General features: G+C 52.8%; 1 protein-coding gene across 1 annotated transcript in view; it reads right to left on the bottom strand.

Moving 5' to 3' along the window:
* Positions 1–2,903, bottom strand: part of LNX1 (ligand of numb-protein X 1) — a 74,188-nt gene extending 71,285 nt beyond the window's left edge. Inside the window, exon 1 of the mRNA XM_004590874.2 lies at positions 2,510–2,903. Within this exon, the coding sequence (XP_004590931.2) occupies positions 2,510–2,901 (392 nt within the window). The 5' untranslated portion in view covers positions 2,902–2,903. The remainder of the gene's footprint in view (positions 1–2,509) is intronic.
* Between the last annotated feature and the right edge of the window lie 21,916 nt (positions 2,904–24,819).

The following is a 24,819-nucleotide window of genomic DNA, read 5'->3' as shown; positions in this document are numbered from 1 at the left end:
GCTGTACCCACCGTACAATATATACGTATCTCAAAGCATCAGGCACATCATAAATACCCGTCATGTTTGTCTATCATAAAATAGCTACAAAGTCATCTCTGTCATTTAAGTGCACATTTCTTAAAAGTAAAGATATTTAAGAGGACAGAAGAAAAGTTTCAAGATGATGAACCAAAACCCACCTCCAGCACGTGTGTGTGGTGGCACTCCCGGCCTCACGTGGAACCTGGAAGAAAACACCTTGCCCCTGAGAGCCTGCCAGAGAGACTAACTCCTTAGCCTTCCCAATGGCTTCTAAGGGCAGGAAGGGGCTCCGTGGCACAGCCCACTACCGGGGCCCAAGGCACCAAGAGTCGGGCTCTGGGCAAGCTCCAGGTCCCCAGTGGGCAGGAGTGGGGCCTTACATTTTAATACAGGCAAGTTATTTTTGCAAATGCTGCTGTCACCCTACATAGGGAGCTGAGGTGGCAAGAGGTTCAAGGGCAGCCGCAAGGCTCACACCTCCTTGGAGAGACAGCTGTGCTAGCCAGAGTGGCCTCTGGAGCCCCAACTGAAAGAGATGACTGATTTCAGTCAGTCTGGGGGTCTCGGCTCACTGGCCTGTCCAAATGTCCATCACTGCCAGCCCCATTGAGCCTTCCGCAGGCTAGGTGGGTTACTTGCCTGATGCCTGGGCTTATGGTCACAGGGCTGAACTTGTGTCATTTCTGTCCACGTGGGGATGGAACAACGACCCTCCTCCACCCCATCAGGATGTCATCCTCCTCCTCCTCCTCCTCCTAGGCAGGCAGGATGTGGGGATGCAGGGCAGAAGGGAGGGGACCCCTTTCTCACGTTCCTCCCCTCCCTATAGTACCACGTGGCTTTGCTCTTAGCCCTGGCTTTGGACCAGTGCCTGTCAGCACTGACCTTGCCCTTGGCCCCTGGCCCTACTGGCCTTCAACAGTGCCTCTCACCCGTGGGTAATGTTTGGCCAAGATCAGAAACAGACCCTTATTACTCCTTGCCATTAGACCACATATGCTTGTGGGCTTTCTCAATCAAAGGCTAGTATGAGCAGACACTTAGCAGCAACCTGCAACCCCCAGATGACAGCGTTGGCCCAACATTTGGGGGGCAGGGAAGTGAGTTCCCACCCTTAGCAGTGGAAAACTCCACACTAAGCATCACAGACAGGCCACAGCTTTGCAAGTTTGCAAGGTTTGGAAGGTTCATGCATGGCCCCAACAAACGACTCGAGTTCACGACCTGTGACGTTAACTTTGGAAACTGAACCCTGCACTTGTTCCTTGACTTGGTCATGTCAGGACTGGTGGTAAACATCACCTTTCAGATTTCCTCTTAGGAAATAATTGTGGTATTATTGTTCACCATTGATTAAACACCCAGGACTCTAAGAATGTTCCTTGGGTGGAACAAGGCCAGTGCCGCTCCAAGGCATCCACACGGAGTGGCCAGAAATGTGACCCTGTACAAGGGGCAGGTAGGTGCGTTAGGTGACGCCAGTAGTCATGGCGGTGAGCATGCCACTGGTGGGCCTTGGCCAAAGTGAGCGGAATGACCTGGAATACAGCTCTCTGCTAACTGTCTCCTCTGAGCCCCTCACAGGGCTCATCTGCTATCTCTTCCGGCAGCAATCAGCACTTGTCAGTTCCCACCCAGGAAAACCTCCGGTCAGGAAAGTCTGAGGGTGTTTTTCTAAAGTGGAAGCAGGTCATGCCCACCAGGCTGCCCCCTGAACCTCAGAACAAAGAGGCTAAGGAGTTGCCCAGGCCGCCCCCTGAGCCTCAGAACAAGGAGGCTAAGGAGTTGCCCAGGCCGCCCCCTGAACCTCAGAACAAAGAGGCTAAGGAGTTGCCCAGGCCGCCCCCTGAGCCTCAGAACAAGCTGCTTGTTTCATTTTACCATGTCATCTGAATACACACACACACACACACACACACACACACACACGCCAGCCACAAAGGACATGTGTGCACAGTCCCCACGGACATGAGGTCCTTGCAGCCGTATGCTCATGGGGCCTGGAGGTGGCTCGGGCTGCCGAGGGCTGGGTGGGTGCAATGAGCAGCTGGTCCTGGGAGCCTGGCGGCCCCGGTGGTGGTGGGGGGACTTTGCTTTGAGGAGAGGAACAGGCTCTGGAGCCGAATGTGGACAATCACAGGTGCACGAGCCATGGATGCACCTAACGTCTCTGAACTGTCTGCTCAAAAATGCCTGCAAATGACCAATTGTGTCATGCTTATTTCTTCCATGAAGAAAATGTCCACTGTGAACACCTTACACCATGCACACCCGTGCACAGACATGTGCACACCGACAACCCTGCCAAGGGCTGCTTCCTCCCACTGACCCACAGCTGTAAACACCTTGGACACCTCCTACTGTCAATGCATTGTCTCATTGCTTGCCAAGGAAAGGGCGAGAGAAACAGGCACCCTAGGAGCCACCAGGTGCCCCCTCTACGCTGGAGGGCGGACTGAGGGGCTGCCGGGGCAGTGGGACCCACCTGGTCTGCAAGTGGTGCTGCAGGTCACAGCGTGGCAGCACCTGGCCGCAGTGCTCGGTGAAGGGACAGGTCACCAGCAGCTTGTTGAGGAGCTTCTGCACCAGGATGCTGGACTTCCGGCAGTGTTGCAGCAGCAGGGGCACGCGGTCCACGGGGCAGAAGTCCTTCTCCACTAGGAAGCTGGTGAGGCACAGTGAGCAGTAGGTGTGTCCGCACGGAGTGTCCAGCGGGTCCAGCAGGGCCTGCAGGCAGATGTGGCAGACGAGGTCCTCGTCCACCTCCTCCGTGTAGGTGTAGCAGTGGTTCTCCTCGGGGGAGTGCGCTTGGCCGCACACCTCACACAGGGGATCTGGGCCGGGGTCTGGGTCCTCGGTGGGGCCCGGTGGGTTCATGGTCAGCACAGGAGATCCAGTTGGATGGTATTTCCTCAAGACGGCTCAAGTCCTTCGAGGAGCCATGCACCAACCTAAGAGAGAGCGAGATGGTTGACCCTGGCCTCAGTCCACATGGAAGCCACGTGCCCGGCTTGGACACACGACAGCGCTGCCCGTGGACAAGGGCCCAGCAATGGCCTGCTCTGCAGGGCCTGGCTTGCTGGGCCTCAGTTTGACCATTTCTTCCTGCAGGAACAGGGCTGACCCTCAACATCCTCACGTCAGTGTGGTGAAAGGCACCTGGGCAGGAGCAGGCATTGAGCATCGTGTTAACAGAGCCTGCATCCCTCATCAGAGGACCCGTGTTGGAGTCCCACCGCCGACTCCTCCTTCCCGCCGCTGGCCAACACAGAGCCTGCTGAGCACCACTGACAGGCCTTTCACCAGCATATGGGAAACCTGGGGTTGTGTTCTTGGCTTTCAGGGACCAGCCAGGGCCCCATCCCATTGTGGCAATTGGGGGAATGAGCAAGTGGATAGGCAGCCTCTGTCTTCTCTCTCTTTCTCTCTCTTCAGAAAATATTTACAAAAATCATTTGAGTAGTATTTCTGATATACAGGTTCTCAAGGAGATATGCTCTAAGACATGTCATTTGGTAATCAACAGGCCAGGGATTTTAAAAGCTTGTGGTCAGATTAGGACGGGGAGCGGGGCGGAAACCCCAGAGAGTCAGCATCTGCAACGGTTCCCTCCTGTCCTCCACCAGCTTTCTCCAGAGCTCAGAACAGGCAGGCCCCTCGGGCCTCCGCTAAGACAAGCGATTGGGTCTTGTGCCGCGTCTGTGGGCTCGGAAAAACGCTCTCTGCTTCATGCATTTCACTCACTCCTGGCTGCCTGGGCTTGAGTCCACTGCCCATGTGTGCCGCCGAGCTAGCCTCTGCCCACGTGCACAACGGGACGCTAGTTGCCCACACTGCATGACTGCCACGTAGATGATCGAGAAATGTTCTGTGAAGCTCTCGGGCTTGTGCCCGGCTTTGTTACATGCGCAAGTATCCCTGCCCTCATTCTTCTCTGCCTGAAGGCACGTCAAGAAGTTTATTTCACGGAATTAAAGTTTATTTCAGTGCCAACATGCAGTGGAAATCATGCATAGTCTCATACTATTCATTTTTATAGTGTTTTAAATGTGAGAGGTAAACGCATGTGCGCGCACACACACACACTCCCATCGGCCAGGGAACACAAATAAGGCTCCAGGAGCTCAGTGTAGTCTCCCACCTGGGAGCACGGCTGCCTCCCCGGGTCAGCAGGAGCAAGGAGCTGGAATGAGGAGCCCAACTGGGAATCCTCCCAGCCCTCCAACTGAACCATGGGTGTCACAATTGGCCTCTGGAACACCAGGCCAGACGCCCACCCTTCTGTGAACTTTCTGAAGATGTCTCTCAGGCAAGGAGTCCGGGACCTTCCGCCCTAAAATAAACATATCTTCTAATAGCATTTCCCTCAGGCCTGTAGCAGGGCCTCTGAATGTGTCAGACAAATTCCTTTTAGCTCTCTTGCCTGGGGACTGCAAGCTTTAAGAGCATTCAGCTTTTTGCTAACAGTACTATTTTGCTTTTATTTGTTAAAGATGTAGTTACATATTTGATAGGCAGAGTGGCTGGGGATGGGGAGAAGAAGCAGGGAAGGGAGAAAGAGAGAGAGAAAGAGAGAGAGGATCTTGCATTTGTTGGTTCATTCTCCAAACAGCTACAACCATCAGGGTTGGACCAGACTAAACCCAGGAGCCCCAAACTCCACCCGGGTCTCCCACATGAGTGGCAGTGGCCCAAGCACTTAGACCATTTGCTGGTGCTTTTCCAGGTCATTAGCATGGAGCTGGATTGGAAGCAGAGCAGCTGGGAGTCAACTTGTGCTCATACAGGGTGCTGGCCTTGTAAGCTGCAGTGTACCCCCTTGTCCCCTAACAGTGACCCCAAAGCACTTTGAGAATATGATTACATGACATATTTCCCTTTGATGTAGACAGGTATTGGGCTTCCCAAACATCTAGCACATGCCTTGGATAGTCAGTTCACCAGCAAGTAACAACTGCCAGCCCTGGGTGGAGCGGAGACCTGTGCGGATAACGCAAGGGCACCTGCAGCCCCAAGGAGCCTTCAAGCAGGGGAAGCCAGGGGAAGGGGCGCCTGTGCACAGGTGGTGAGGTGCTCGGCGAGTCAGGGCAGCCGACGGTCCTGCTCGCAGCCATGGCAATCCCCAGTTCCCCTATCTGCTACTGAGCTCTCCCGCTTTCCAGAAGTAAATGTCAATGCCTTGGGCTCACTCCAGGATCACAGACAGCTGCTGATGTCTGGATGAGCCTTGGGCCGTCGCCCGCATCAGGCCGGTGCTCACAGCCAGTACTCCTTAGCTTTTCTCCGGCATGGCCTGGACTCAAGAGGAATGGTGTAGCCACAGACAGGAAAACCAGAATGGCTGCCCCAGGGCATCAGCCTGATGCAGGTGTGTGTGTGTGTGGGGGGGAGACCCAGCGGGGTGGGAGAGAGCAGCTCGGGGTCCTGAGGGATTCTCCCCAGGGATCCTGCCCTGCACTGCGGCCACTGTCCTGCACGGTCTCCCAGCATCTATCTTGACCGAACTGAGAGTTCCAAAGAAGGAGCTTTGGAGCCCAGGCACCGTGGGCTCTACTGATGTCTTCTGATCCCATTAGGCGAGGAGTTGCTCTAGTCCCCTTTATACACAGACAGTAAGTACCAAGAAAACGGGGGACCCACAGGGCAGTTTGAGTTCCCACTCCAATTTCTTTTCACTCTCTTTCTTTTTCCTGTCTGGGAGCTGTGAATTCCCTGGCACTCACCCAGGTGGGTAAAGCAAATTCTTAATGGGATTTTAATGTCAACACGGACAAATCCATTTCCCGACTCGACTTCAGACTAAATAAAGCCCGCAGGAGGAGAAGCAGATCGTGGGAGCACATTGACGGGCGGGCCACCGGGTTCTGGAAACCAGCCCCAGGCGGACTCTCCGGAGAATGACAGATGTCATTCACCCAGAGGCTCTTCCCTGTAGCTTATAGCTGGGAAACCTGTTTGCTGGATGGAGTCCTGTCATGTTGCTGGATTCAGACATGTCAGAGCCATTCTGGCTTAAACAGCCAAGTAGGTTCTCACCCGCAAAGGAAGAGAGAGGGCGGTAAGCTGGGTGTCAACGTCCATGGCCAAGCAGGGTTAGAGATGAGCAGTAGCAGGTGGATTTCCCCAGGAGTGTGGGCAGGGCACATTTCTGGTGGCCAGAGATAGCCTGGAGAGGTGGGCGCCCTTACACCCACTCTCGCCTTCACTGTGTCCTGGCGCCACGTTCTTCCTCATCAGCAGATGGTCTGGCGACACCTGTGTCGACAGTCCTTGCCTGCTCTGCCAACCCTGCCAACCCTGGGCTCCCTGGGCTCCCTGGCCGGCAGCCATCAAACTAGTAAGGGCTACACCACTCGTGAGCATCACCCGAGTGTGTGGCTTGAGGTCCAGGGAGTGGGAAGTCTGAGGGCACAGGGTTGAAATCGGCCACGTGTGTCCCTACAGGACAGAGGGCGAGAGAGCCGGGATCCAGGCAGAAGGAGGGGCACATCACCCTTTTCTGACTCCCTCCCACACTCCCTGCTTACAGCCCGATCACCTCTTCATCTCTTTACGTTCTGCCTTTTGACACTGGCCCTCCTACCCAGCCACCTCCCCACCTACCAGCTATGCATGCAGAGAGGTACGAGGGATTTCAGAAAGTTCACGAAAAGTTGGCATTCTTTTTCACCTCAGGCTTTGGTTAAGGCCGGTAGCTGTTGGCATGCCTTGTTTGAAGCCTAGCCCTGTCCTCAGGTCCAGCTTGCTGCTAATGCACACCTAGCTCCAGCACTCGGGGCCCTGCTAGCCATGGTGAGGAAACCTGCATTGGGTTCCAGGAGCCTGGCCTGGACCTGACCCAGTCTCAACCCTTCGCAGCCACTCGGGGTGTAAAGCAGCAGATGGGAGCTCTCCTCCTGTCATCTCTTTCCAGTCAAAAAAACAAAAAGTAATGAAGTAGGAATGCAGGGGTTTTGAGAAGCCACACAGAGAGCTATAAACTCAGGTCAGGAAGTGCGCAAGTATTCCAGGGCAGTGAAACAGGGGGAGCCAGCAGGGCTGGAGCGCGCCCTGCAATCTGTAGCACATACCCACGGCCCCGGAATGAATGGTATTTGGGGGATGTTGGACTCTCCCAAAACGTTTGTTAACATTCTCCGATTGGATGAGCCTCATTCAGAAATGTACCATCACAACATGTCTACAAGCACACACACAAGAACCGGAAACTGGGTAAACAAATGGCAGACTGGAGATGATGTCGTCCCTCCCCGGTCACACTCCCCCACCAAAAAAAGCCCTGAGATTCGAGAGCCTGTAAGGAAGTGTCTTGGATGGACACATGTCATTCACCTGGAAGGCGCCTGTGGACAGTGCCCAGCCGGTGTGTTCAGAGGAACCCCGGCCAGAGACACATCACTGACCCCCGTGCCTGTGGCGGCTCAGACGAAGGAAAAGAGGACAAGTGCGTGCACGGAGACACAAGGTGTTGTGTACTTCAAACAAAACAAGTATTTGAGGAGAGAGACAGAGAGGTCACCAGGGCCTCCCGGCGTCTGCTGCAGCAGAAAGTCAGGAGCCAGAGCTAGGAGCCAATCCCAGGTGCTCTGACATGCGATGTGGGTGTCTTAAGTACCAAGCTAAACTTCCTTTAATGGCTAATTTAGTTTGTGTTCAAATCAGTAAAGTAGTTGAAAAAATGTGGACTATGTGAAAATGAGAAGCTTAAATGTGTATTTCACTTACACTAAACACTAAATTTGGCTTTAAATGAAGCAGATTCATCAGTTATGTTTTTGAATTCCCTCTCCTGGCTGAATTCATTCTCATCTATATTCTTCAACAACTTCTAGTTAACTCTAAATTAGAGTATATCTTGATTGAAATAAACACTGATCTTTTGTTCATCACAGGTGTTTTGGACTTTAGTTCTTCTTTGTTAAAACACTGCTCTGAAGCCCTGCTGCTTGAGCTTTTGGCACCTTAAATGCTGCACCCTGAGGTGAGGTGGGTGCCATGGCTAGCCTGGCTCCCTCCTGACTTCATCACTGTTCATTTTGGAATCCCAAGGGGAGAGTGCAGGATGGTGACATGGGAGCTTGGCTCCAGCTCTGCCCTCACCTCTGTGGGTTTGCATGTCCCTGTATCTCATGGCTTGTCAGGTGCACCTGACCAAGCCACAGCATTACAAGTTCTTTTTCCAGGTATGCCACTCAACTTCCAGCAAGGTCTAAACCAACTGCTGGCTGCTGTTTGAGAGGGACACAGCTGAGCAGCTGTCTAAAGGGCTCACAGGGGGACAAAGAGCTGACTTCCAACATGGCTGGCAAGGGCAGTTCAGATCTCCAGGAGCTCACAGAATGACTGGACCCTGCAGAGGCCCCCTGGGCACAAGGAGACGTCCAGAAGCTTGCAGAAAACTGGAAATAAAGGTTCAGTTGATTGTGGCACTGAAGAAGCAGACATACTTACAGAGGATCTTCAAAAAGCCCATGAGAAATGTGTAGTGTGAGAGCTACGCATGCATTTCAAAAATTTTTGTTGCATTGAAACAAACATCTTTTAATTCCATTTTTCCCATGAACGTTTGGAAGGGCCTTGTGGGACAGCCAGCGAGCAGCTGTGTTCAGCCAGGAGGACACTTCACGGAGAGTGATACTTTGTCATTCTGTGCGACTCCACCTGGCTGTGGGCTCTGTAACGTTGACTGACCTAAAGTCGGTGAAAAGCTCTCAAGCCCCTGAACCAGGTCTATGGCTTCATAATGTGTTCCCAACACACACAATCTGGGAGCCTGCAGATGACGTCTGAGGCGACTTTCAGCTTCAATGCAGCTGGGGGATCCTATTGTGAAGGGCATCTCTCAACGAGTAACTGTTGGCTGGTTTCTAACTGAAGTCCAGGTCTGGCCACTTCAGGGCAAAGATCGCAGTCAGGAATGCCATCGGGGACACCAGCCCCAGAGGAACCCAACTGCTGAAGGGCAGCAGCTTCACAAGGTGGCCTGGCTCTGCTTTGTCCCATAACTCACCCAGCCCTGCCGCACCAAAATCAGATGACCAGGGGAGGGAAGGAGCAATTGCTAAAGTTAATGCCAACCCTATGTCTCCCTCTTCAACAAAGTCAACTGACAATTCTGCTGGAAAATTCAAGAAGGATGCAGCAAGCCTTGGGGACATCCATTATGACGTAGGCACCCACTGTAAGAAAACATACACAAACAGGCTAAGGAGCTGGGAGAGACTCCTCCACTGCTAGACTCCTATGCAATAGGGCAGATTGGGTGCTTGAGTGGCCCAAGGGAAAATGCTCACGCAGGGGATAAACAGTGTTCAAGCAAGAGCCTGGGTTGGAGGTGGTGCGTGGCACGCACTGCAGAGGGAAGGGGGTGTGAGTGTCTGGGTTGGAGGTGGTGCGTGGCACACAGTGCAGAGGGAAGGGGTGTAAGCAGGCTCTCTGGGTTACTGGAGTGGCTCTGGATGGCTATGCTTCTGTTTAACCTCCCGACCTATGATTTGCAGCAGGAGGGACTCCCATCTGGAGTCAATAGCTGAGAACACAGATATCCAGAAAGTAGAGGAAACGAGGAGGAAGATGCTTAAGCCAGAAGCGCCTGACCCAACCTCAGGATCAGGGAGGGCCCTCCACCAGCAGCCTGGAGGAGTGCTGGCCCTTGCAGAAGGTGGCCCTGCCTCTCCTGGGCAGGCCTCGAGCATCTGCCACAAGTACCAGGAAGATGGCCTTGCATTTCCTTGTTTATAAACCTGGAGAAACAGACCCAACCTTCCGGTCAAAGCTGCTGCTCTGACCCCAGGCTCTGTCTTCCCCGAGGCACCAGGGATGCTGGCTGTGCTGATGTCAGAGGGGAGGTACCGACCAAAAGCAGGACAAAACTGAAAAACAGCTCCAGGAAATTCTTATGTTTTCAAACAATGTGTTTTTTTTAAAAATAGATAACCAAGCTTATTTTATTTTAATTTGGGGGGGAGGAAAATCAAGAGGCAGAAAGAACACAGATTACACATTCCTTCTCTGAAGCGCTTGGGACAAGAGGTGTTTGGTGTTTGATTCCCTGAGGTTTGCAAGGGCTGTACAGATACACGGATGACACGCAGGGCTGTACAGACACACGGACAACACGTAAGGGCTATACAGACACACAGATGACACGCAAGGGCTGTACAGACACACGGATGACACGCAAGGGCTGTACAGACACACGGATGACACGCAAGGGCTGTACAGACACACGGATGACACATACATGAATGGAATATCAACCAAGACACAAAGGTTCAGTGCGTTTAATGTTCCCTTCTAGTCTACACGCAGGAGGAAGGTAACTTCATGTAGCATTTTAGTGCATATACACTTCCAGATGGTTATTTCATCTATCTAAAAGGTAGAGTGACAGAGGGTAAAAGAAAGAATATTCCATCCACTGGTTCACTCACCAAATGCCTGTAACAGAACTGCCAGGCCCAAGCCAGGAGCCAGGAACTCCAACCAGGTCTCCCTGGGTGATAGGGTTGATCCAAGCACTGGGCCATCACCTGCTGCCTGCTGGGAGACATCACCAGGAAGTTGGCTGGACTCACCAGCACACTGCAGGGACATCCTCCTGGCCTGTGGCTGTCTTCTGTTGCACCAGGTCAGGGATGGAACTGTTTGTTTGTGGCATCACATTGGCATACAGAAGGTTTTGAGTTTTGTGCCTTATGGATCAGGAATGTTCTACCTGTACCTGAATTTGCAGCATTGTTCCGCTGTCTTTTAAGTCCACAGATATTCCAGTGACTTCTGAGTTTGTCTTAAACTCTTGCAGATTTTCTAAAAGGAATTCACTTTTAACTTCTAGAAGATCCATTCTGGTTAAGAGCATAAGGAAGGCATATGACATGATGGTTAAGACGTTATTTTACTGGGAATATCAGTATCCCCTTTCAGACTACCTGGGTTTGAGTCCTGGCTCTGCTTTGGCTGCTGGCTTTCTACTAAGGCATACCCTGAGAGCAGATGGTGGTTAAGCGGTTGGGTCCCTGCTACCCAGGTGGGAGACTTGGGTGGAATTCTGGACTTTTCCATGGCCTATCTTGGGCTGTTGCAGGTGTTTGGAGGAGTGAAGCAGCTGATGGAGGATTACTCTTTATGTCTCTCTGCTTTTAAATTAAAGGTGAGTAGGAACATAGAGCTTATGCAGGGGGAAAACACATGAAAACGCAGCAAGAGGATATAGTTGCCCCTTGGAATCTACCAGGCTTTGGCTCCAGGACCCACATAGATATTCAAGCCCTCACATCCTCAAGTCCCTTCTATAAAGTGCTGTCATATTAGCCTAGGCCCTCCGCTCATCCCACCACTCACATGACCTCATGATGGTCCCCAGGCTAACGCAGTGTAAACAGCTGTTGCACTGCATCATTAGGGAATAAAGACAAGAAAGCAAGTATGTGCATATTCAGTACAGATACACTTTTTCATGCCAAACATGCTCCATTTATAATTGGGCTGATTCTGTAGGTGAGGAGTGTGAGGGTTTGGGGAGCTGACGGTCTACACAGATGGTAACGAACATGGTCCCCGGCCCAGGATGGGAATCATGAGCAAGCTTTGGAGAAGATGCAGGAAAGCAGTGGCGTAGCGTGCCTGCAGTGCTCAAGGCGAGCTAACAGAATGGAGGGAACTCAGAGAGTGTCAGGAGAGGGAAACGGGATGTGGGTGGGAAGAAGTTGGGTGAGGGAAAGATGCTGAGTGGAAGAAGCAGTCTGGTCCAATCCACCTGTCCAGGCGGGACATCTGGATCGGATGTTTTGAAAGGGTTGACTTAGAAGTCACAGGACTTGGAGTCAGTGTGGGCCTTGGCTTCCCACCAAGTGGAAAGATCCTCTTTCCATGTCCCTGAAGGGTGACCTTCAGCTGTGCCCTGAGTCTCCCGAGTTTGGTAGTGTCTCTGTGGCCAAATGCTGTCCCCTCTCTACTTTGACCTTTGTCCTGCCTCTGAGGGCAGCGCCCATCACTTCTCCTTCCTGGAAACATGACAACGTGCCCACTCGCCTTCACTTCTGCATGTCTTTGTCTCTGTTTTTTCCACCTGGGTAGCCCAGGTGGTGGTGAAGTTGCCATGAGGGATGTGGCACCTGGCTATGGCCAAGGTGGGATCTGGTGGACTCAGGACTCAGTGTGGTGGTCATGTCCTTCACCAGAATCCTGTGTGTGAATGCAGTCCAACATGACCTTGACTGGTTCACTTTAGTGCATAAATCACACTGTTGACTTGATACAGATCACCACCCTGCCTTGAACATGGACATGAGCCATGATAAAGGCCTCACCTGAGCCTGATGCTTCAGCCTTCGAGTAGATGAACAATCTCTCCATGGCAGTTAGAGGGTTCCCCACAAGGGACACTAGCTGTGGGGGACAGAGGGGAGAATGGTGGCCCTCCAAAAGGTATGACCCTGTCTTGGCCTCAGAAGTCGTGCATATGATCTTACTGAGAAGTTGTGGTTGGGTTTAGGATTTTGGGTGAGATGCCCATGGGGCTGTCTGAATAGGCCCCAAGTCTGGCCACAAGTATTTCAGGTGGACGGAGAGACAGCCCCGGAAGAAGGGGTGAGGTAGGCCAGAGGCAGAGTGGACTTGACACAGACACAAGCTGAACAACCGCGAGGCCACGGAGAGCCCTTGAAGGGCATGTTCCCATGGACAGGTTGATTTCAAACCTCTGGCCCTCAGATCTGTGTTGGTATAAGGTGCCCAGTTTCTGGAGGTTTGTCTGGTAGCCCTAGGAGTCTGACAGAGGGGCGCTGCTGTTACAAGGCTATTCACGCAGGAGGGGGTGGTCGTTCCAAGGAGGTACTCTGGTACGTCTCAGTGTGGCTCAGGGATGTGGAAGCTTCCAGGTACCAGGCACATTAATTGCTTCCTACTTAGGGATCGAAGTTGTACCCTAGGGTGAAAAATCAATGATTTCCCTTCAAGCTAGAATGCAAGCATCTTTAGAGACAACTGGTAAACTCAATCTGTCCTGGCTTCAAGGAGGAACAGCCACAGGTGGGATGGCTGAGCATACTTGGTGTGTGTGTTGTGGAAGATGCGCTACAAGCATAACCATGATCCCTAACCAGGAACTTGAAAACACAGGGTGACTCACTACTATGGGCATGAGAGGTTCTGTGCCAGAAAGGTCACGTGACTGACGACAGCCGTCATCAGCGAGCGATGCAAATCATCTCGGCAGACAGCCATGACACACCTCAAGCTCAGCATCACGCATGTGCTGGGCCGCACGCTGTGCCAAGAGGCTAGTAATGAAAATTCTTGGAGCGTTTCCACTCTGCTGTTGGCAAAATCTTTCGTGTCCCTGTGACAAACGCATCAGACACCAGAAGCAATAAAGAGTCACTCGAGAATAATGGTGGAATTTAAGCCCACACATTCCAAGCCCCAAATTAGTGATGCTAAAAAAAAAAAGTCGCTGGCTAATGGGGTTAGAGCCATTAGCATTTTTGGTCCAGGAATGGAGCTCCCAAGGGCAGGGAGGGGCAGGCCTGGTAGAGACAGATGAAGAAGAGCAGGGACGAGAACAAGAACAGACGGCTCCCAAACGCTACAGCCCTCATGGCCAAGACCATTTCGTCTCCCCACAAGCCCAACACAAGACTTACTACTTCCTAACAAGAATATAACATCAAATGAAAAATTACCTGGGCTACCAGGTAAGCAATAGTTTGTTCCTTGACACGCATCCTCTCATTTAATCTCTAAACTCATCCTGTGAGATCAGCAGTGTGATGGTTTCAGAGCAGACTGTGTGTGTGGCGGCAGAAACACAAATCCTCTTGGCCACTCATTTATTTGTTCATCTGCCTGATGAACACATACTGGGCATCAAATATACCCAAAGTGATCAACTTCACCAACAAGGGATTCATTCCCCAAAGACAACCTGTGACACTTCGGGACAAGGCTAACTTGTGGGACGTCCTTTCTGGGATGGATCTGAAGTGTCTCACTGTGCCAGGAGGGGCGCTGAGCGCTGGCCAGTTGAAAGAGAGCACAGTTCTCCCCGCCTGACTTGACCTCAGTGCGGCCTGCCATGCTTAGTGACTCTCAAGGCTTCCACACCGACTTAGCCTCTGGGGGTAGCAAGTGGCTGAACCCCATTTACCAGGAAGAATGAGGCATTCTTTCCTCCAAACAGTTTTGAAGAGCTTCTGATAGTTGGGGTGCCTGGTCAGAGGACAAGGACTTTGCCACACACATCCTTGTGAGTGAGTGTGGACGTGGGCTTGGGAGAGCAGGAAGAGTGCCAGCCGCCAGGGCAGCCAGGACTGCTGGGGTAGAGGCCCTGGCCCCTGCTTGTGGGCATGCCCTTTCTGGGACCTGCGTACAGGGGATCCTTCAAGTGGTCCAAAAGTATGAGCAAGAATACAGACGGGCATCCTGGCCTCGGCAGGGAGCTGTGCCTGGAGTCATGGCTCTCAGGAGCTTCCGCAGCTGTAGGATCACAAGGTACAGGTTCATGCTGGCTGCTCCAAGATGAATGAGATGTCTCTAAGCAGATCCCTTTCGGGACTAGCAGGCCTTTATGCAAATCTGTATTGCTCCATCTTTGGTCTTCAAGTTAGCAGTGTCTCTGTCATCGTTATACTCAGGCCTTAGAGGTGTAGCTGCTCTCATTATAACCCTGGCTTTTTGTGACCATTTCAAGTTGCTTAAAGCTAGGGGCTGGCACTGTGGCTTATCAGGCTGATGTAATAATCCTTTACTTGCAAACACTGGCATCCCATATGGGCGCTGGTTAGTGTATTAACTGCTCCTCTTCTCATCCAGCTCCCTGCTTGTGGCCTAGGAAAGCAGTAGAGGATGGACCAAATCCTTGGAACCCAGTACCCACATGGCAGACCCAGCAGAAGCTCCTGGCTCCTTGCTTTGGATCGAGTCAGCTCTGGCCAACGCAGGAAAGCAAACCAGCAGATGGAAGAGCTTTCTCCTTCTCTCTGTAAATCTGCCTTTCAAACAATAAAAATAAATAAATCCCAAAATGATGCTTAATGCTTACAGAGCACTTCTAGATGCCAGGCACACACAGGTGAGCATTTCACCACCTCATAACAATAGCACTGGGCTGGGCAAGGTCTCTATTTCCAGATGATGCAACCGAGGGATGGAACTGTGGAGTAACCCACTGGGGGCAGTACCATCTCCACTCGGTCCTGGGTCTGTCTTCTTCTACCCACAGTGCTGTCCTTGCAAGAATACAAGGCTGGTAACAGCTGACCCTGTGCCAGGAAGCCCTCGGAGTACATCACGTACTTCAGGCCTACCACTGTCACCGCATCCTGACATAAGCCAAATTCAAGAGCCTGTCCTGGACCCCTCCGCCAGCAACTGATGGAGCTGGGTTTCACACACGAGGTAGCTGATGTCAGTGGGAGGCCATGGCCCTCAGGCCCAGAATATTTTCTCTTGGGGGCTCATCTGCTCCAAAAGGCCTGATGGGTGCAGCTCCCAGCCCAGCTGCCTCTGTGGGGACTTGGGGAGTTTCAAAGTCACATTGTTTCCACCTCTCTTCTCCACCAGGAGACTGCTGGCAGGGAAGCAAGGTTCAAAGTGAGAAGCACAGCTCTTAGTCCACTAGGACCATATTGCCTCTTAAAAAAAAAAAATATATATGTATATATATATGTATGTACATATATATATATTCCTACAATGTCAAGATACACTTAAAATAGCAGAATGATGAACTTAAGGCTGCCTTTGAAGGACTATCCTTTTGAAATAAAATAGGGGAAATCTCTGGGGAGGAGAGGATTTGGGGAGAGGAAATCCCAGAGTCTATGGGACTGTAGCATAAAATAAATAAATTAAAAAATAAAGAAAATCTATAAATCCGTAGAAAAAGACAAACACCTGACTTTTAAAATGGTGAAAGACTTGAATAAATTCTTCTTAAAATAGCATAATATACACATGTTTATAATTATATATATATATATATACTCACTGGATTTATTTGAAAGGCAAAGAGACCAAGAGAGATGTGCTGGGGGAGATACTCAGATACCTGCAACAGCTGGGCCTGGGCCTGGCGGGAGTTGGGGTCTCCCAAGAGGGTGGTGGACAACCAAGCACAGGAGCCATCGTCTGCCCCCTCCCAGCGTGCACAGCAGCAGGGAGCCTGGGGGCAAGCAGAGGCAGGACCCAGATACTCGAGTGGCCTGTTAGCCATGGGGCTAAATGCCGACTCCAGGCCTTTGCTCCAAACAATAACTTGGGCTAGCCCTCTGGGTAAGGGGGAGCTCAGAAAAGGCAGGACAGCCCCTTCCCCATGCCTGTGTGACGCGCCGGCAGGACAGCCCCTTCCCCATGCCCGCAGGACAGCCCCTTCCCCATGCCTGTGTGACACGCCGAGGGGCCAAGTCAGGGGTGACACCACTGCCAACAGCTCCAAGCCCCAGCCTGCCTGTTGACTCTTGGATGCTGCCTCCTGCTTGCTTGCTTTCTGTAAACATTACCTTGGAGCTCACGACGTGCAGCTAGTTGCACTCACTGAGATGAGGGTCCCTGACCGCGGCAGCCCAAGAGGTGCTTCACCTTGGGTGCTGTGCGGCTCAGCTTTGCTTATGGAACCCTCTGCCTGTGGAGTGACCACCCTGCGTCGCAGTGATTACTATCTCCTGATCAAGAGACTGGGATCAGAGAAGTCACCCACTCGAGGATGGCAAGCAGCAGGGCCAGTTCAAGCTCCCCTTGAGGCCTGTGTCCATCCTGCCAAGGGACATGGCCACTACAGGGACCCTGTACAAACTCCCCCGAAGCTGGCCAGACCTCAGGTCCTCTTGACCTGAATTCCTGTTGGCCATTTTGGCTCTGTGTTGGGGACAGAGTTCCCTGCAGCTCTGTCTTGTCCACATGTTCACAGCCAGAGATGCTGGCACAAAGTGATGTGACCACCATTGGAGCATGAATTAACCACCACGAGAAGGACAGACCGGCCATGTTCAGGATATAGGAGTCTTTTCTCTGAAGGCAAAGTTTTGAGTCCAGTGAGAATTCTAGCAAGGGACTGGCAGTAGCCACTTCCCTGACACTCAGAAAACCACAGGCATGAAGCTTGGTTCAAGAGGACCAGGATGAGTGTCCTGGGAGGCAGAGAGCAAATGGCAAGCAGAGCAGGTGACAGTTGCATCTGGTCTATTAAAGCCCTTCTCAGCTCCTTTTAGCGCAGTCTTGGAGACAGTATATGCACCTTGAATTTCTGAGCTAAGCACAATCACACAATCCCTTGTAGTTGCTAACTTGAACTTCAGGAGGCTAGAACCGAAGCAGATGTCTGCCTCCCTGAGGCTCCCAACTCACCCAGCGGGAAGGTGAGCTTGGAAATGATTTCTATCCTTTCTGTAAGAACACGGGGCAGACAGGGCAACTGCTTGGCTGCTGAGAATAGAATCGGCGCAGGCTCTGTGGCCAGGATGAAGACGATGGCGATGGACCCTGGAGGTAAAACTACCTGCAGCCGTGTCTCAGCAGAACGATCTTCTGACATATTTGCAATTATAAGGAAAAAATAAGCGAACACACACACACAGGTTCCAAAGAAATCAGCCCTAAAGTTGCATTCTGATGGCACTGAGGGAACAACCTTGACTTGCACCAGAGGTCCGCTGGCAGCCAGCCCGGCTGCATGTAAACAACTCCAATACAGGCTGCAAAGTGGTTTTTAAAAGGGCAATCAACAAAGGGCAAAGAAAACCTGCTGCTGGAATTTTCTAGAGAAGAAAGGAGGAAATGGGTCCCTGGGCTTCTGAAGAGGGCAGCAGAACTAATCTGAACAGACTTTGGGGACAAAATAAGGAAACGCGGAGGGCTCGCAGGCAGGCTTAGATCAAGACCGCCTCCGGGGAAATGAACGCACAGAGTCAGATAAAACAAGGCAAAGGAAGGGCAACACTAAGACAGCTGTGGCTTCCGTCCTCCCAACCCCCCATGGAACGGGCTGAACAGGTCTGCACGCCACAGCCAAGTTTAAAAAGAGTCTCCCCTCCACTGCTCTCCACCGTTGTAAAAAACAAAAAAAATCAGACCAACGTCACGGACACGGATGAGCGAGCGGGAGACCGGATCCAAGGTTTGAACAGACGGAAGGGACGCGGTGTCAGGCCGGGGACAACTGTGCAATGAGAATGTCCCCGGCATGCCTCTCCTCTCTCCTCCAAAGACCTGCTCCCCTGGGAGCCCTGGGCCAGGGCCAGGCCATTTGGCATCTGCCTCTCACTCAAATGTCCTCTTGGATCTGCGGGAGGAGGGGGTGTCTGAAAGGCAAGTGCAAGGTTCTACTCACCTGTCCAACTCCGTCTGGGCCAGGCGGCTCTCAGAGCAGCAGCAGCAGCAGCAGCAGCAGCAGCGAGCGGCCAGCTCTCCTCCTGGGCGAGCCCAGCAGCTGCTAGGGCCACCTGAGCTGTGACCTGCCCTCACTACAGCGTGCAGGTGCCTGGGGGAAGGAGGAGGGCATTATTGGTCGGTGCTGAGCAGGAAATGTGTGACATCACGGAAGCCTGGGCAGATAAAGCATTGCAGGGGCCTTAGGGATGGACTCGGTCAGGCGGCCCGCCCACCTGTCATTTACCTGAATACCTGGGAGCGGGTAGGTGGCGTCTTGTCCGTGGGCAAATGAATCAGTTAGAGCAATTTGCCGGGCGGTGGAATTTACTTTCCTTTGGGAGGATGGCACGTGTCCAGCCCCGTGTAGAGATCTGAATCTCACATCCTGCTCATTTTTTTCCACCCGTCTTTCCCTCCTGCCTGCGGGTGGTAGTGGTGGTGGGTGATTGGAAAGGAAGTTGAAGCTGTGAAATAAGACATTTAATGGGTGCGGGAAGATCGGCTGCCTAGAAAGGTATGAAATTTACCCCACAAATGGCTTTCTGAATGGCATCTCTCTGACTCCCATCCCGTAGGAGGTGATATCTCAAGTTCTCTTAAAAAAAATGCCTAAATAGGATCCTTGTCAGCAGTTTCAAAACCTTGGCAAACCAATATAAACTGCATCTCGGGGCCCCTGAGTTCTCCCATCAGGAATCTGTACGACGCCAATCATTCCCACCTGGGCCGGCTTGGCAGTTAAGTCACCGGTGAGCTACCCACCGGCGGCCTGCAATTACGAGCTGGGGCGTGATTCAGGTTGGAGCGCGGGCGCAGTCGGGGCCCGCAGGGAGGAGGAGCCGGCGTGTGTGTGACCCTGGGCGGGTCACCAGGCTTTGGCTCCGCGGGCAGGAAGGCAGGGCGGAGCTGCGAGGTGGCGTCCCGGGGACCTAAGCCCCTGCCGGGCCTTTTCACCGCGCTACCTGGCGCACCTGCGCGCTGGGCTCGCTGCGTGCCACCCGGCGCCCCCAGGAAGAAAACACCTGCTCAAATTTCGGTCCCGCCTCCTTTTCCCTTCTCCCTGGTACCCTCAACCCCCAAGGCTTAGGGAGTTCGGTGGATGGCGCTTGGCCGGGGAAGGGCAGAGGAAAACGGGATATGGCGAGGGAGGAAGCCAAGTTTGCTGCAGTTTTCAGGACCACGTTGGGGTTGCGGTAGCTCAGGAGGCCGCGGGTGGCGACACGCGACGCTGCACCTGCCTCGGGGCTGGTTCCCTCCTCCCCGCGCCGTCCCAGGCAGGTCTCAACCGCAGTCTCCCAGTCCCATCCTCCCCTCCTCCCCTTCCCCAGCAGAGCAGAACCTTGAGCTTTCAAAACAAACACAAAGAACCTCTTTATTCCCGACTCCTCAATGGCAACTAACTGCAGGTGTGGTGACTCCATTATATAAAAAGAACCAACCAAACAAAAAGTGTAGCAAGACTATCAGGAAAAAGCATCAGCCCAAACACTACCCAAAGGCTCCCTCTCTCGGACACGGTGTCCCAGGGGAAACGGCGAAGGGGCAGGGCCAGTGGCCAGGGAACCCACTTGCCTGAAGGCCGCGCCTCCCGTGGGTCCCGCCCCCGGGCGCTGTCAATCACGCCTCACCTTGTGGGAAGGGCGCCGGGTGGCACCCGGGAACCAGGCGCAGGGTCGATGTAACTGTAGGAAGTGACTGCGTGAGGTGGGGTTTCCCCTGCTGCTCTCCCAGCACAAGGCCTTGTTCCTTCCCATGTGGTTCCATGCTGTGAAATACAAGGAAACAGGTCATGGGTTAGACCAGGAACGGAGCATCATACCAAGCAGGGCTGGGGCACAAAGGCAGACAAAATCAGACTGTTCCACACAGTGAGCCAACCCAAGACGGTCCCAGGGGAGCCCTGGATAGGAGATAATTTTTCAAAGGTTAAAAAAAGAGTTCAGTTAGGGCTCCCACATTGTCCCCGGAAGCATAGTTCTAAAGCATTGGAGAAAATGTGATTGACAGCACATCATCAGGACAGGTGTTTTGCATTTGGCAGTAACACGTCTGCATCCCACATCTTAGGGCTTGGGGTAGAATTCCAGTAGTGATGCCCCAGGCGGTTGGGACACCCAGATTAAGTTCCTCGCTGCTGGCATCAATCTGTCATTCCCACTGGCTTAAGTTCCTGGGTCCCTGTCACCATGTAGGAGACAGTCTAAAGTCCCCACCCTGGCTTTTGTGGGCGTGTGAGGAGGGAACACACAGCTGGGCGCTCTTCTGAACCAAGTCAGCAGGTGTTCTAAGTAAGTGCTTTGCAGAACAGTACTGGGGGTTGGGGACCCCTTCTCTTTGCCTTCTTCAGCTGGAAAACCACTCAGTCAGCAAGTGGTAGGGCAGAACAGGTTTCACCAGGACCCACACCTTAATTATTGGGAAAAGAGGCAGGGAGGCGTCCAGTCCACTCTTATTGGGCCACTTCTGGACACCAATTCACTTCTCACCTATCAGCGCTTGGAGGTGCCTCAGGGTATGGGGGAGCCATACCTTCCAGGAAGGAATGTCTCATTGTGAATTAATCCTTAGTCTGTTTTATATGTAAGGCGTACATGGATAGGCCAATGTATACACAGCTGTGTGTTTATACATACAAGTGAACTTTAAAAAAAATTTATGGAGTCAGAGGATACATGTATTTGGGTATAAAAATTAGAACTCCATCTTTTGTTAAAAAAGAGTTTTCTTAAACGGGCAGTATGACAAAGAGAGATCTTCTATTCTCTGGTTTGCTTTCCAGATACTCACAACAGCTGGAGAAGCCAAATCTGAAGCCAGGAGCCTAGAACGTAGGATCGACCTGTACAGAGGTGGGAGGGGCCAAGCACTGGGACGTCCTCTGCTGCCTTCCCAGGAAGAGCAGCTCAGACTCCGACAGGTGCTGCTAAGGCATCCGCTGGGGTGAGGAGGGCCTTTCCGGTGCTGAATTCCAAGGGCTGAGATGGGACCAGATGATAAGGCTTTTCAGCAGCCTGAAGAAGACTGCCTCTAATTGGCTACTCATCTCAGTGTTTCTAAATGGCTTAAAGAGAGGGACAGAGATCAGTGGCTGGGTCGTGGCCCGGGGTCCTCTCTTAGCAGTGATGGTGCTGTGAGTGCTGAGCTGTGGCTTGCTGTGCCAGCAGCCACATGCCCTTCTTTCTTTCCCGGAGCGAGCCTCATCTGCAGCTACAGTAACCTGCAAACTCTTCTTCACACAGGCAGCTGGAAAGCATTGTAAGTCAAGGTTGGGCCTGTCCCCGTGACTGAGCCAGTGTGCTGGGGCTTTGTGGAGGAGTCTGAACTCTTTTGTGTGTCTCTGGGGAGAAGGCAGGTCTGTTTTCCAAGCTCTCTGTGTCTGTATCTCCACAACGAAGGCTGACACCCCAAGGACTCTTCCTGGCAAGGACTGTGGCTGTGACCATGCCCTGTGATCTGGGAGATTACTCAACTGCCGTTCTTCCGCCATGGCCTATTGGTACAGATGGGACAGCAAATGCAACCCACTTCATCCGATGTGAATAAAGGTTACCTCCAGCAAGGAGCCTGTCACTGTAATTTCTGGAGGTATTTAGCATAACGAGGTGGAAATGCAATCCTTTCTCTCCCTCCTTCTCTCTCAAGTGGCTTAGTTCCAGAGTTTTCATTGGCTTCATGCGAGTGCTTAATATGATGCTGATGAATAGGAAAATAATGGAAAGTATAGTGATAGTCACAAATACCAGCTGATATGACAGCCTCACCTGGCTCTGCAGGCGTGGGAGATCCTCCCTCCCTCCCCCTTTCTTTCTGATTTATCTATTTGAAGGGCAGAGAAAGGGAGAGGGGAAGGCAGAAAAGGAGAGAGAGAGAGAGTGCAAGAGCGAGCGTGTGTGTGTGAAAGATAGCTTTCATCTTTCCTCCAAGTGGCCAGAATTGGTCCAAGCAGAAATCAGGAGCCTGATATGCCATCCAGGCTGGCATGGACCCAAGCCTTTGGGTCGTCTTCTGTTACTTTCCCAGCACATTAGCAGGGAGCTGGCTCAGAAGTGGAGCAGCTTGGAATTGAGCCAGTGCTGCTATGGGAAGCCAGCATGGCAGTTGGGGGCTTAATCTGCTAAACCACTCCTGCGTGATTTGCAGTGGAGCTTCCTGGCCCCCCTATAGCTCAGAAAGAAATGCTGATCCAGTCTGTGTGCTCCTGGGGAGGACAGGGACAGCAGTGGTTAGGGCTACATCAGTGGTGGATGACAGCACATGTGTCGTGGGAAGAAGTGTCCCATCATTTGCCCTGTGCTTGTCTCAAGGCCTGCGCTGTGGACAGTCGTGAAGTCATCATGCCTGCTGGGTCATTGTCAAGCACTTGGCTCCCTGAAGGTTGTCACACCTGTGCGTCTTTACTAATGCCATTCTGCATGGCTAGTTGACCATGATGCTGTTGCAGCGATGCCAGACCTCTGCTGTGTTTGTTCTCTTGGACTCCTTCTTGGGGGCTTCTACATCCCTCGGGTGGCCTCCCAACATCCTGGACCTTCCAGCTACATGGCCAGTGACACTGCCTCCTACTTCCCTGAGCCCCACATTCTCAGGGCTACCCCTTAGGTCTTGCTAGCACCCCAGAAACTCCCCTCTGCGATGCCACTGTCGACTGAATCTTGATGTAGGCAAGTTCACTGCTTGTGTCAAGGTTAGCCTTGCCTCCAAACTTCCTGGGTCCCAGGTTCATGCAAGTTGCCTGAGGGACCTCCTGCTGTTAATTTTGTTGAAGTCTGCCTTGCCCACGTGGTGCTTTCTGCTGACACCCTCAGCCAAGTCATCTTTGCCACGCTTCTGTCTTCGACACACTTGTGCTGTGCGCTGCCAGCCGCCATGTGCCTGCCCTTAGCCTGTCTCCCTGTCGGCCTCCCCGCTCAGCCCCTTCCTCTGTCCTCTTGGCCGCTGTGGCCTTTAGCTCCGTCGCCTTGCCTGGGAGCTCTTCCCCATGTGCCCTTGCCTGCCTGCCAGGCCTCATCCACATCCCATGACCCCTTCCAGGCCCAGCTTTCCCCATGCCCCCCAGACCGTGTTACATGGGGCACTGACCACCCCACTGGCTGTGCCCCTGCCTCACCCACCCTGCCTACAGGGGTCCCCCTGGAATACACTTCCCCGGGTGCTCCGGGTTGGCGTGTTGCCAGGTGAGGTATCTGTGTCAGGCTGCCATGATCTGCCTGACCTGGGGAGCGCCTGGCTCTGTCTTTATATTCCAGACTCAGTCTCCAGTTTAGCTATTATGATTTTAAGGTTTATATTATGTATTTGAAAGGCAGAATGATACAGATGGGGGAGGGAGAAAAGGACCTCTTACTTCCCAAATGGATGCAAAGGCCAGAGATGAGCTGCGCTAATTTGAAGCCAGCATCCAGGAGCTTTTCTGGGTTTTCTGTGGCTGCAGGGCCCAAGCACTGTGGTCCTCCTCTGCTGCTTTCCCAGGCACATTAGCAGGGAGGGCGAAGCAGAAGAGCTGGGACTTGAATTGGCACCCATATGGGATGCTGGCATTGCAGGCAACAGCTTAATCTGTTGTGCCTCATTGGTTCCATGGTTACTGTTCCAAAAGTGATAGTTTGTTACTTTTTTGGGTTCCTCTCAAATTCTCCCATTCCCAGGTGGGAAGGAGGGGCCTCTGCTTCTGGGGGTTCCCAGGGGGCATTCTCTATAACTGTTGGTGGTTCCCATGCCAACCAGGTCCCTCACAGCTCCTGCAGAGCCTTGGAGGGGTCAGATCATACGGCTGACATGTGCAGTGGGTCCCTGCACCCCTGAGTTTCGGCCCCAGGCTGTCAGGAGTGTGCCTCTCTCTCCCAGCCTGCCAGCGCCTCCTCCACGGCCAGCCAGCCCTGAGCCTGGGTATCAGCCCTGTCTGGAAGTACTTGAACTCCTCACGCAGTCCCTGGCCTGAGCTCTGTCTGTTCTACCCCAGCTAGCAGACGCCCTATTGCAGGTGGTGGTGAAAGGTGCGACCGTCTGAAAGGGTGGATTTCCACATAGGTGCACAAGAATCTTGAAGTTCACCATGTGACCAGCCACCCGCTCTGTGCTCAGCTGATGAAGTGCCTTCAGGACACTCGCTCAACGTCACAGATGAAAACAGCCTGCAGTCATTGGGGAGGCAGAGTCAAAGACAATGTAAACATGAGGTGGACACAACCCCGAGGGAGGAAGGTCACACATGCTGGCCCTGCGAGAGGCAGACTGGCACGTTGCTCTCCAATTGAAGACTCTGAAGTCAGTAGCAGAACTCGTCCAAGTTTGCCAGGAGAGTACACGGCTGAGCTAAGGTGTGAGTACTGTGCGGTGGGCCCTGCCCTGCTGGCCCCGTGCCACCTGGGCAGGGTCAGGTGGAGCAGGAGGTTCAGCCTGCTTCCAGGTTCCGCGGGTGTCACCCCA

The sequence above is a fragment of the Ochotona princeps genome, chromosome 7, assembly GCF_030435755.1.
Source record: "Ochotona princeps isolate mOchPri1 chromosome 7, mOchPri1.hap1, whole genome shotgun sequence".
NCBI classification, from domain to species: Eukaryota; Metazoa; Chordata; class Mammalia; order Lagomorpha; family Ochotonidae; genus Ochotona; species Ochotona princeps.
The sequence above is the reverse complement of the archived record's forward strand: the minus strand, read 5'-3'. Positions and strand labels throughout refer to the sequence as shown.